The 14,144-nt window shown below is 34.0% G+C and overlaps 1 protein-coding gene and 1 pseudogene across 1 annotated transcript; one reads left to right on the top strand and one right to left on the bottom strand.

The window, feature by feature from the left end:
- Positions 1–226: 226 nt before the first annotated feature.
- On the top strand, positions 227–3,142 carry LOC18428883 (thermospermine synthase ACL5). Its single transcript, XM_006838180.4, has 11 exons — positions 227–553; positions 735–870; positions 1,013–1,079; positions 1,211–1,305; positions 1,396–1,498; positions 1,600–1,688; positions 1,781–1,937; positions 2,250–2,325; positions 2,440–2,498; positions 2,579–2,715; positions 2,832–3,142. The coding sequence occupies exons 2-11, from the start codon at positions 737–739 to the stop codon at positions 2,914–2,916; spliced, it is 1,002 nt and encodes a 333-aa protein (XP_006838243.1). The 5' UTR covers positions 227–553; positions 735–736; the 3' UTR covers positions 2,917–3,142.
- Positions 3,143–5,050: 1,908 nt separating this feature from the next.
- Positions 5,051–13,920, bottom strand: LOC105420569 (rac-like GTP-binding protein ARAC3 pseudogene; annotated as a pseudogene).
- Between the last annotated feature and the right edge of the window lie 224 nt (positions 13,921–14,144).

Raw genomic sequence — 14,144 nt, 5'->3', positions numbered from 1 at the left:
CCACCTATCTGCATCCATCTCTAAATTGATGCTTTATACTTTTGGACCGCACCTTGTACAAATACGGTCCAGGCCGCACGAAACAATTGGTCACAGATAACATACTGGAAATAGGAATTCTCGTACCATTCACTATTTCAAACAATCTCCAGTGACCATTGCCATCCATGGGGATGCCCAGTGAAGTTTCAAATTAAAGATGGTGATGATGCAACATGAATTATGCATGCATTCATGCATGTCATGCATGTATGTGGGCATGAGATGGTGATGATGGGGTGGATTAAAAATGATAGTCCCGGCGGAACTGCGTATCACGCGGGCACCATGAAATGAAGCGAAGAAGCGCCACCTTTCACTCTCTCTCTCTCTGAAACACACTCTTTCACCTTTTTTTGGGATGCACGCACCAGAAATACCTGCGAATAAAAGCACGCACTGCTGGTTCACCACCTTATATAAACCCCTTCACCAACCTTTCTCACCACCCCACTCTCCATTTTCTCTCTCTAACTCCCCTGTTTCCACCTTCTTTCAACCTTCTTTTCCTCTGGTATTTCTACTGCCTCTCTCTCTCTCTCAGCTTTTCTTCATTTTCTTCTTTCTAGCACTTCTTCCTACTACTCTGTGGCTTCTGTTGACTCTGTTCTTGCTACCATCTCTTCTCGCTTCTCTCTCTCTCTCTCTCTCTCTATCTGTTGAAGTTTTTCCTTACTCTGTTTTAGTTTGTGCAGAAATGGCGGATATTCCCCACACCAATGGCAATGGCATCCACACCATGGCTCGTGAGTTCGGAGAAGATCGGCGGAAGTGTTGCTGGTACGAGGAGGAAATCGAACAAGACCTTCGCATGTGCTACGCTCTCAAGAGGTCTCAGCAACCCAAGTTTCCATTCTCTCACTACTTTTAATGGAACATGAATTACTTTGGAGAGAGGGGAAATGGATCTTTTTTTCTTTTTTTTTTTGGTGGTTTTTAGCTGATAGACCTGTTTTGTGATGGTGGGTTGTAGCATTTTGCATACTGGAGCGAGCAATTATCAGGACATTACTCTGCTCGATACGAGGCCATTTGGGAAGGTCAATACTCAATATTGCAAGCTTTTAAACTCTAATAGATACACAGAAGAGCTGCTCTTTACCACAGTTTAGTTTGATTATTTTCAGATGAAGGTTTGGTTTTTAACTGATTTTTTTCTTCTGGGATTTAGGCTCTGATTATTGACGGCAAGCTCCAGAGTGCTGAAATAGATGAATTTATATACCATGAATGTCTTGTTCATCCTGCATTGCTTCACCACCCAAAGTACTCTCTCTCTCTCTCTCTCTCTCTCAAATGTATAATGTTTTTCTTCAGATTACTCTGTTTGACACCGTATAATTCCTATTGTTACAGCCCAAAAAGTGTTTTCATAATGGGAGGTGGAGAAGGTTCGACTGCTAGAGAGATACTGAAACACAAGTCTGTGGAGTTTGTTGTAATGTGTGACATAGACGAGGTCATTCAACCCTTCCATTCTCAACGAACTATTTCCTTTTCTTCTGATTGTCAACATATTTTCCTGGATTCAAAATCGATGAAACATATTCTTCTGGACAGGAAGTGGTTGATTTCTGCAAATCTCACCTTCTCGTGAACCAGGAGGCCTTTATGGATTCCAGGCTTCAGCTGATCATTAACGACGCCAAGTTTGCTCTCTCTCTCTCTCTCTCTCTCTAATCTGAGTAATCTTGTTTTTCTCTCTCTTAAATCTGATATTTTTTTTTGTTTTTGGGCTCAGAGCTGAACTTGAGAAAAGAGAAGAACTCTTTGATGTGATCATTGGAGACCTTGCTGATCCATTAGAAGGAGGCCCCTGTTATCAACTTTACACCAAATCCTTCTATGAATCCATTGTCAAGCCAGGATTGAATGAAGGGGGCATATTTGTTACACAGGTTGGATAACGTGCAAGATTAAGCAAGCCCTACAGAATTTATCATCATTGTCAAAAAGGCTTTTTTTTTTTTTTTTTTTTAATTAATTGAGGTCTGCTACATAAATCTTATTAAGCTACACATATCTTTTTAAGGTTGCGCCAATTGGGCGGCACCTTGTGGCCATATATCCTGTATCTTTTTTTCACTACTTCTAATCATCCCCTCTTGGCCTAAGCCCTCGTTTGAGAAGCAATTCCCACAAAAATGAATAATTCAATTTGGATTAATGTACGTGTTTTTAACCTATAAAATTTGAATGTGAATTTGCAGGCTGGACCAGCTGGGGTTCTTACCCATACTGAGGTTTTCTCTTGCATCTACAACACTCTCAAACAAGTTTTCAAATGTGGGTCACATTATTTTTCTTCTTCTCTTGTTATTGTTATTCTCATAGGCTTTTCTTGATAGTCTTGGAGGAGAGGAATCAAAAAATTGAGAAGTGCTGTTTAATGTTGTGCAGATGTGGTGCCCTACTCTGCTCACATTCCTTCCTATGCTGACACTTGGGGATGGATTATTGTATGTGATTTCTTTAAATTGTTGTGGTTTAGAGACTCGCTTTCTCTCTCTAAAACTAATCACAAACGGACAATGTTCAGGCATCGGATGAGCCATTTACTGCGAATGCAGAGGAGCTGGACAAGAGAAGCAAGCAGCGTATCAATGGAGAGAACCGCTACCTTGATGGCAAAACTTTCTCTTCTGCCTCTATGCTCAGCAAAATCGTCAGAAAATCGTGGGCTCCTCTCTCTCTCTCTCTCTCATTATTTTGGGCTTATTCTTGTGGTTTTGGATTAAAGTAAAAAATTTGAAGCAATTCTTCTGATTTTGTGGGGTTTGCTTTCTGTACAGGTTGGCTAAAGAAACACAGGTTTACACTGAGGAGAGCGCCAAGTTTATTTATGGGCATGGTGCTGGACACAATAATCATGCTTAAAGATGGTGTTTTAGAGAGAGAAGTGTATCTTTTTCTACTTTTTTTTTTACCGGTTTTTGTTGTGTCGGATGAGAAGAAACTAGGGAACATCCGTCCATGGCCCTTATATTTAATCTTGCAACAATAATAAAATATCTTAGTGAGAGAAAGAGATACAAAAGTGTAGGAGCATAAGGCTCCGTTCTGGTTTTTTTAATGTTCAAGGAAATGGAAGACTTTTGGTTTATATGGGGCCCTCTCAATCTCGTATCTGTTGTGTGATTTTGTTCGAGTTTTCAGATTTTGGTTTGGTTCTTCTTTTTCCGTTGGGTGAAGTGAGAGGCTTACAAAGACCCCCATGTCCCCCACCACCGTAACACCACTTTCACGACCATGCAGGACTGCCTTTTTTTTTATATGTAATCAATAGTTTGATATAGAGAGAGAGAGAGAGAGAGAGAGAGAGAGAGAGAGAGAGAGAGCAAATAATAAATCTGGAAAAGGTCGGGTCAGAGGAGGGAAGAGCTTTGTTCTTGGATGGAAGATACAAGAGAGTGAAGGCAAGTTTTGAAAAGTTGTTTCTTTTCCCACAAGGTGGCCCGGCCCTTACGCGTGCGCCTTGGTTAAGCCATAATAGGCCGGCCTGGTCCTGGCTTTTTTATCTTTTTATATTATTTTCCTTCAAATTTATCCTAATTTTATTTGGTGCCGCCTAGGCCCGGTCTTGTAGGAACGACGCTGGGCCAGCTTTTGCCATCCCTAACTGGGGGAGAGGGAGGGACTGTTTTTTTGGAAAGCAAGAAACACAAAACTAGTTTAGAAGATGGGGGTACAACAGTGTAAGTAAGCTTTATCCATGTAGAAAGAGAGAAAATTTGCTGCTTTCAATTGTCATGATTATTTGCTTTTCTTTACGGGAAAATGTCTCCTACACTTGTCTGGGTGTACCATTTTTTTCAAAACTTTATGGTGGTGTACGTTATCTTAAAGTCCAAGTAAAAATAAGTCATCTCTTAAAAATCTATTTTTGAGATGGATTTTTGGACTTAAATTTTAGTAACATATAGTCCCGGACAAGCTTTATATGTTTCTCCTACAACATAAAATTTATATACGTCCTTTTATCCAACCTTCCATTTTTAAAGAAGGGTTAAGATTGCCTAAATCACATCTCTATACTATTTTATTTTTAATTCTTTTTTATAAACTATTTTGACATCAAATTTTATTTTATTTTTTTTCTATAAACTATTTTGACACCAAATTTTGGACGACTAATCCTCTATTAAACTCGTATTAGCAAAAAATAGTAGAAAAATATTTTCAATAAAATAAAATGATTAAAATACTTTTGAAATTTTCAGGGAGTATTTTGGTCTTTATATTTTATTAAAAAATTATTTTTAATATTGTTTATAGGTGCGCCTCAATAAGAGGACGACACGTATTAAATTTCATATTCATACAATTTGTATATAAAACATTAAAAATAAAATAATTTGAGATGTTGGATCTAAGATCAAACGATAAATGACTCTCTTGATCAAAATTGAACGGCTGGATAGTAAGGGAAGCATAGATCTTCTATGTTATAGGAGAAATATAGAAATCTTTTCTTAAATTAAAAGAGAGTACTTACAAGAGCGAGATCTTATATGTTAATTTGATAGAGACGTATAGTATTAACAAGAGGGAGATCTTATAAGTTAATTTGAGAGAGATTGTTTCTATATCTTATGCTTAGAAAGAAAGAGAGATTTTCATGTACATCATTATCTCAACATTGTTTTTATCTTTTAATTGAAAATAGAGAGTACACACAAGAGATGAAGATTTCCGTATCCATCATTATCTCAACATTGCTTTCATATCCAAGAATTTTTCCTATTTTGTTAAACTTCCTAAAGTTGATACCAATTAGATCTCAGGGTTTTTTTTTTTTTTGAAAAATATCTCTATGGACCCTATTTTTAACTTTCATTTCTTATTAAATTCAAATTTTCAAAACCTATATTCTACCTCCCAAATAGATTTACCTATTTTTATCCTAACTTTTAATCCAAACAAATTATAAAACACATCTTTTTTTTAACTCTCTCACCTCAGGTGTTCCAAACTCTTTTTTTTTTTTTGTGGGTCGGTGGCCGTTGTCTCGCTAGAATAACAAGATGGAACATCCCTTTTGTGCCTTTCTCTTCTATTTCTTCTTCTGCTTGGGCGGCTGGAGAACGACCTTGATTGCTACATCAAAAACTGCCTTCACATTCTAATGCATCTTGGAACTGCACTCTATGTATGCAGGAGCTCCAATCACATTTTGTTGCGTCTTGGAACACCACTCTATGGGCACTGCACTTGGGTGATCTATAAAGAACTGCTTGTCATCTCGAAGATCAAGCTTTGTCCCAACTAGAATTATCGGAACACCAGGAGCATAATGCCTAAGTTCAAGAATCTATTTCTTTGCAACATTTTCATAGCTGGCTTTGCTGATAAGAGAAAAGGCCAGAAGAAACACGTCTGCTCCTCGATAGCTTAAAGGTCTTAACCTGTTGTAATCCTCTTGACTAGCCGTATCACACAATCTAAGGTTCACAGTGTTCCCATCCACAACAACATTTGTACTAAAGTTATAAAAAACAGTGGGTATCCAAGATTCCGGCCAAAATGCTTCCGATGAAGTTTGGGGTAGAAATTTGGGGTAGCGATTTGAAAGGATGAAGTTTGGGTTAGAGATTTGAAGGGATGAAAGGCTTGTGGAATAGAGCAAGAGCAAGAGCAAAAGTTGTGGTTAGGGAAGAGAGACTTATTTTAGAATAACTAAATTTGAGAGAGAGAAAGAGTATGCACAAGAAACATCAGGATGAGAGCTAACAAATTTAAACTGCCATCTTTTATAAATGGGAAGAGTTTATATATGGTTGCAACTTTAAAATGTAGAATTACAGATACACCTCAAAAATCTATCGGAAAGACTGTTTTAATGTTGAAAAACCCTCTATTTGATCATCTCGACATAGAGATGTATGAATAAAAAAAAAGTTTTTGAGTCGCATAAATAGTGCATCTTGCAACACATTATCTAGGTTGTCCATTTTCAAGATTTTCATATGTTTATAGATATTCCTTATTTTAACTATTTTTGGAGTTTAAAATTTTCTAATTAGATATGAAAATAGATTTTATGGTAATTCTAAGAACTTTTTGCAACAAAATTACATGTTATGAGAAAATTTCGAGGTGCGCCTTAATTAGATTGTTTAAGGTTGTAACCTTATAGAAACCGTAACCTTTTATATATATATATATATATATATATATATATATATATATATATGTGTGTGTAAGAATTAAGAGATACCCTAATATATATATATATATATATATATATATATATATATATATGTGTGTGTAAGAAATAAGAGATACCTTAGGGGTGAGGGTAGGGTGAGAGAGAGAGCTACGTGGGATGAGAGTAGATAAGAGAGAGAAAGTAAATGATTAGAGAGAATGATCAATTCTTATCCTTTAATTTTATCATCTTTATCCAAATTATAGGAGAGATAATTATTAGAGAGAAGATCAATTCTTTTTCTTCCTCTATACAAATTAGTAAATAAAAAAATCAGAAAATATACGACAGATTTAGTTAAAGTTGTGTACGTAACATGGGAGGTGGTGAGAAAGAGAGAAAATGGGTTGAAAGCGGAAAACAGCAAGAGAAAAATATGTTGGAGAGATTTTTTTAAAAAAAGTTTAAGGATAAAGAAGAAAATTTTATGGATAAAGTAAGGCAAAAGATTTAAAGAATTGGAATGAAATAAGATAACATGTTGAAATGTTCTCTTCCCTTCCCTTCCCTTTTACCCATAAGGAAATTTTTTTAGTTGAGATATGGGGAAGTTAGTATGCATTTCCTTCCTTTATATAGTTTCTCTCCATCCTTCTCCATGATTCCCTCCCTTCACGTCCACTCTCTCTATCTTCTATGCGACTCCCCCTATTTCTTTGTTTTTGAACTTCTCTATTGGTTTATTGCTATAAAATTTTATATTTTTGATGTATTAGTTTTTTGATTGATGAATAGTATTCAATTTATTGTAGATATTTGAGTATATATGGGAAACTCAATAAGAAGACAATAACAAGGCATATTCCAACTCCATGCTTTGCAAACATTTATGGGCAAGTTACTTAAATATTTTGTTTTATTTTTCGTTATTACAAAAATACCTCTATTTTATTTTTCGTTATTACAAAAATGCCTAAAACTTTTCATTATTACTCGTATGTTTTTTTTTTGAATTTCATAAGAATTTTTTTTAAAAGAAGAAACTACCCATTTTCGGTTTTTGAAAAACCGAACTTCACTGTTTGTGGATTCACACAAGTTAATTGGCCTTGAACCATGTATCGATTTTTTATCAATATTATGTATGCTCAAATATTTAAACTCAAGGATGAATTGACTTTTCAGTTATCATGCATGCCTCTACACTTCAACGGTAAGGGCTCGAGTCCCGCTATATGCAATCTAATTTTTTTCGTTATTACAAAAATAACTAAAACTTTTCATTATCACTCCCACTTTTTAAATTTTATAACAATTTTTTTTAAAAGATGAAATTACCCATTTTCGGTTTTTGAAAAATCGAACTTCACTGTTTGTGGATTCAGACAAGTTATTTGGCCTTGACCCATGTATCGATTTTTTATCAATATTATGTATGCCCAAATATTTAAACTCGGAGATGAATTGGCTTTTCAGTTATCATGCATGATTCTACCCTTTCACGATAAGGGCTCGAGTCCCACTATATGCAATCTAATTTTTTTCAATAGAAAATGAATGTTTCTTATTTTATTAAAAAGATAAAAAAAAACCCATCATGGAATGGGTGGTATTTGATACCAAAACCTCTTGAAGAGGCTTCTATGCCTTTACCAATATACTATTTCAGTAGTAGTAATAAAAATAAGTATTATATTATATGTGGGTGTAGTTTGCATAAGGTTGCAAACTTAAACAATCCAATTAAAGCGTACCTCTAAATTTTATCATAAATATAATTTTGATATAAAAATTTCTTAGGATGGCTTGAGAATTTATTTTCAACTCTAATTATAAGATTGTAAACTCTAAAAACGGTTCAAATCAAGTAGATCTATAAACACAATCTTGAAAATAGACGGTTTAGAAAATGTATTGCAAGATACACTATTTCGTGGAATCGAAATCGTTATTTCTTTCAATATTCATATATCTTGAAATCAAGATGATCAATTAGAGGGTTTCCCAATATCCAAACAACCTTTTATGATGGATTTTGAGGTGCACCTTTAATTATAAAATTAAGGTTGCAACCTTAAATAAGCTTTTTCCATTATATATACGGAACACGAGATTTGGTTCAGTTTCAGGGAAGGAAGAAACTGATTGCACATTGAGAAAAAAATTTTTCGATTTTTCAAAAAACCAAAAAACAAATAAATGTAGTCTTTGAAAAACTGAAATTATTATAATTTCGGTTGAAAAACAAAAAATGAGTAGTTTCATATTTTTTAAAAAAATGTTATGAAGTTCAAAAAACGGATATATAAGTAATAACAGAGAGTTTTAGGTATTTTCGTAATAACAAAAATAAAACAGATATTTAAGTAATTTTCCCTGTATTTATTGTTCGTTTATTTTATTTTTTATTTTCTAAATTGTTTTTTAAAATAATGTTAATTATAAGTATGATTGCAGGATTATTACTATAATAATGTGTTATTTACATCCTATAGTATGATTTAGTTATGTATATATTTTGAGTTTTTTGCCAAAGATTTTAAAAGTTTTAAATAAATAACATTGCCTTTGATGTAAGACTCATCAGTCATCACTAAACTGAAATTCTTTAAAAAATAAATTATAAATTTTTGTGCTCATTAATTTCATTTACGACCAATCTTTTAAAGAAATTTTAAAATGATCAAAAGAAATTTTGTTCACAAGAAATTATTTTCTATTAGCACTTTTAAATAATAGCTTTATTTTTTAAATTTTATTAATTTTAATTTTCTTAAAAAATAAGTTGTTTTGTGTTGCTATGCTTTCTAAAATTGTAGTAACTTTTAAATTTTATTATAGATTTTCAAATATTTTAAACTAAATACATTTACCAAAAAAAAAAAAGGAGACCAATTCTATTTTCTTGGATTTTTTAATAATTTATAAATTTCAAAGACAAAGTTTTATGTCTTACCTATTATAAAACATATAACTTATATTTATAATTTTTAAATTTTTACTACTTTAAACCTTAATTTACACATTTTCCCTTTTAAAAATTTTAAGCCATAAAAATTGAGTTTATCTTTTCAACAAATTTTTCCATGCTTTAGAAATAGTTTCTTATCATTCTTTCAATTATAATAATGTAGTGTATATGGGCTTCTCTCTAGGTCACTCTTCTCTCATTATCTTTTATAGTTAGAATAACTATAAGCTTTTTTTTTTATTAGTATGTTTTTGTTTATCTTTCATATCATATACAATTAATATGGTTTTAACAAAAGCAAGCACACAACTCCTTAATCATCTCGTGTTGACTATTACAAAGTTGTTTGATAGGTAAAATTTATTTTCATTTAATACTTAAGAAGTATCATCCTTATGATACAATACTATCATCAATTGTTTATCATTCATAAGTTGATTAAGTTATAGGAGTATAATAGCCAAAAAAAAAAAAAAAAAAAAACAAAAACAAATACAGTTAGTTGAAATAGAGTCGCCGCGTTTTCATAGACTATGCATAGCATATTGATGGATTGTGAGGTAACTCAAAAGGTACATAAATATGTATGAAAAAGTCATGATTGTTTACTATATTCTTACGTAACACACGTAATTCAACTAGTATAAATGAGGCCAACTGAAGAATAGAAACCGTTTTAGTCCTTTCCCATGTGGAAATGCTTTGCATCTCCCGTGCACATGAGGCGGTTAGGCACCTACATTTAAGAAGAATGGACATTTATGATATGAAAAATGTGCTAATATCGTTACTTCCATACAATATAATGAGACCAACAAGGCAACCATTGACATTCACCGTTGACCCTTGAATTGGGTAGTGATTGCGCTCATAGAAACGGTTGTAGTAATTTCTCATGTGGAAATGCTTTGTATCTCCATTGCACATGAGGCACTCATGCACCTATATTTAAGAAGAATGGTGACATGAAAAATGTGGTAATTTAGTTTCTTTCTAACAAATATAATGAGACTAACATGGCAGCCATTGATATTCACTGTTGACCCTTGAATTGGGTAGTCGGTGCTGTCATAGAAAAGCTAATATTCTCTTGTTTAAGTTTTTAGTAAGTTAGGCGATTTTAGATAAGTATGACTTAGATTTTAGATAAGCATGATTTAGATAGGATTAGGCCAAAGCTTAAAAATGATTAGGTTAAATAAAGTCTAGGAAAGATAACATTTTATTCAGGTTGCTACCAATGTTATCAGGATTGGACCGGGCACCAAACTGGCGATAGATTTGGTCCTATCAAAATTGGTCTGATCATGGGTCCAATCGATTTGACTAGGTTTTAAAAATATTAAAAAATATATATGAATAATAGTTAAAAATATATAATACATTAGGAAAGAATTGTCCATTTTGTTTGGTAAGTCGAACCAATCAAAACTGGCAAGTTGGAGAGCCTAAAATTAGTCAAACACTACCAGTCAGCAATTTTACCTGTTGGTCTTGATTTGGTGTTCATAACTTTGATTGTTAACTTTGTTGTTTTTTTATAAGAATTAAATATTTAGGAAGAGATGAAGCGGGAACGTTCTAGGAACATGAATTAAGATCTTTTTAATATTCCAAATGTTGTAAAATCGGGATATCCCTTTTGAGCATATCAGGATATTTCAAATCTTACTTGACATGGTGAGCACTCCACCGCAATGATTTTAACACTCAAATAACATACCCAATATGCAATTACAAGTTCAATATAATTGGAAAACATAAATAAACAAGAAAGCAAGTAATATGGGAAATCATCAAAGCACAACACATAAAAAGTAGATAGGGACACACACATATACGTGGTTCACCCAAGATAGTCTACATCCATAGGCCAGAAGGCAAATGTGTATCCACTATCAAGAGGAAAACTTACAAGATTGGGGTTATGTAGAGTTACCTCATACAATCTCAAAGAAAGCTCAAATAAAAAAACTTCATACCACAAAACCACCTGCAATCAACTCCTTTATTTGATTTGATTCATCAATGTAGCAAAGCAATGCCGATAAAATGGCTCAACTCGAGCCCAAATGGTGGCGCTAGAGTTTCGTAGCAAAAAACCCCAAATTTTCTTCCCAACCTTCTCTCTCTCTACATTTTTCACTTTCTATTTCTTTTTCTTCTCGTCTCGCTCTTTTCTTACTCAACTTAATGGGTTATAAACCCTCAATACAGCTATTCATAATGACTAAAATAACTCTCAACAAGTTGGAAATACCACATGGGGTGGTGATTTGGCATCATGTCTCAAAAATCTCCACCTTGATGCAAAACCACACCCTTGCCTTATCAATCTATCACTTTTTTTTTTTCTTGAAATTTAGAGAAGTTAGACTCTATTCTAACTTCTCTACTTGGATGGTCTTGTTTAGCATATCTGCAAGGTTGTATTCAGTCTTGATTTTGACCAATCGAACTCTTCCAACTTCAACAACTTGCTGGATATAGTGATATTAAAATAATATGTGTCTTGACTTATTGTGGTGAATCGGGTTCTTGGCCAAATGGATAATACTCATATTGTAGTAAAATAATTTTATTGGCATGCACACAATGTCCATCTCACCCATCAATCCTTGAAGCCACACGATTTTTTTTTATGCCTCCATTGCCGCCATGTACTCGGCTTTGGTAGTTGATAATGCTACCGCATCTTGAAGCCTTGACATTCAACTTACTGGTCTATTTGCAAACCAAAAAACAAATGCGGTAGTCGGCTTGTCTCTATCAAGATCATCGACAAAATTCACATCCAAAAAACCTTGCATTTGGGTTGAGCCCTTGCCAAATGTGATTGCATAACTAGTTGTGCGTCTTCAGTATCAAAGCACCCATTTTGTTGCTTCCCAATGAACCTTTTCGGGGTTTGCCATAAATCGACTTAGAACACCGATCGCATGCATGATATCCGATCTTGTACATACCATGGAAAACATTAAACTTCCAATTGCATTTGCATAAGGAACTTTAACCACGCTTTTTCTTTCTTCTTCCATCTTCAGACTTTGTATTGAAGACAATTTGAAGTGAGACGTTATGGGTGTCTTCACTGGCTTTGCATCTTTCATGCCAAATTTTTCAAACACCCTTTTCTATGTAATCCTTTTGAGATAATGATAAAATTTCCTTTTGTCTATCACTTTCAATTTCAATCCTAAGGATTTTCCTTACCAGATCGAGATCCTTCATCTCAAATCTTGTACTAAAAAAAGTCTTGAGTTCATTAATTTTTGTCTTATTTTTGCACACACCAAAAACATGTCATCCATATATAAGACTAAAATCAAGTATGTACCATCATCAAAGAACTTTAAATAGATGTGATGGGCATACTTACTTCTTGTATACTTGAGGCTCATCATGAACATATCAAATGTTCTATACTATTGTCTTCATGCTTGCTTGAGCCTGTACAATGACTTATTCAATTTTCACATAAGTCGTTTTTTGCCCTTCTCTATGAAGCCTTCTAGTTGTTGCATGTACACTTCCTCTTCAAGTTCTTTATGCAAAAAAACCGTCTTCACATCCATTTGCTCATGCTCTAAATCATGCATAGCAACTAACCCAAGCACCAAGCGAATTGAAACCAACTTGACTACCGGTGCAAAAATTTCATCAAAGTCAATGCCTTATTTTTGCAAAAAACCTTTTTCCACCAATCTTGCCCTATATATTTCAAGCTTGCCATTGAGCCCCTTCTTTATCTTGAACACCCATTTACAACCAACGGCCTTTCTACCTTTCGGTAGCTCCATTAAATCCCAAATCTTGTTTCTTTGATGGGCCAATATCTCTTATTCCATAGCTCTTTTCTAATGCTCAGTACCATTGCTATTAATGGCTTCACATAATGATGTTGCCTATTTATTTTCGGCTATCAAAGCATATAAAGTATTTGGATCCATATAATCTTTGTGCCCCCTGGGTGCGTGAGTTTCTCTAGTAGAGCACCTATATGCCAAAGGCATAACTTCATCTTGATGGCCATGTAGTTTTTCATCTTGACTTCTTAGTTTTTCATCTCTTTACTATGATCAATAGGTATATTCTTATAAGGCATAGTTGCACTTGATAGAAGTATTTCGAGGTTGCTTTCAAATTCTTAGCTCTCTTGCTGCACTTCTTGACCATGTCCTTCACCATCATCCCTTTTTCCAATACCTTGGATTCATCAAAATGCACATCACGACTAGTGGTTTTTTTTTGGGTGCTTAGATCCTATAATCGGTACCCCTTCACACCCTTGTTATAACCCACAAAGGTGTACTTCTTTGACCTTGGATACAATTTGTTCCTTTGGCAACTTGGAATAAGTGCATATCCATCACAACAAAAATTTTTTAAATTCGGAATAGTTACTCGGAGTTTCATACTATACCTCATTAGGAGTTTTGCTTCTCAATGCTACCGAAGGTGATCGGTTGATAAGATAACAAGCCATTGATACAGCTTCCACCTATAATTCTTGTTCTAAGTCGGCGTTGCTTGATATGCACCTCGCACGCTCCATCAAAGTGTGATTTATCCTATCGACCACACCATTTTGTTGAGGATTGTAGGTATTTGTGTAATGCCTAGTAATTCCCTTGACCTTGCTAAAATTTTTGAACTCATTTGTTACAAAGTCTCCACCATAATCAGCCCCAAGAACTTTGATGTGTTGCTCTGTAGATTTTTCAACTTCTGACTTTAAAATTCTTGAATGCACAAAACACATCTCTTTTAGACTTGAGAGTTTGGATCCATACTTTTCTTGAGAAGTCATCAACAAATAAAAAAAAATATAATTCACCCCCATACATTTGAGTGAATGTAATCAAATTGGTACTTGTTTGTATGCTTATCGGCCTTAAAGGTTGTCTACGTTGTTTCCCATTGTAGACACCCCATTTTAAATCTGGCAAATTATATGGTTTTTTAAGACCACATTATCCTAGTAGA

Source organism: Amborella trichopoda, chromosome 3, assembly GCF_054954075.1.
Source record: "Amborella trichopoda isolate Santa Cruz 75 chromosome 3, AtrichopodaSantaCruz75HAP2 v2.0, whole genome shotgun sequence".
Lineage (NCBI taxonomy): Eukaryota > Viridiplantae > Streptophyta > Magnoliopsida > Amborellales > Amborellaceae > Amborella > Amborella trichopoda.
This window is presented reverse-complemented; position numbering and strand designations above follow the sequence as displayed.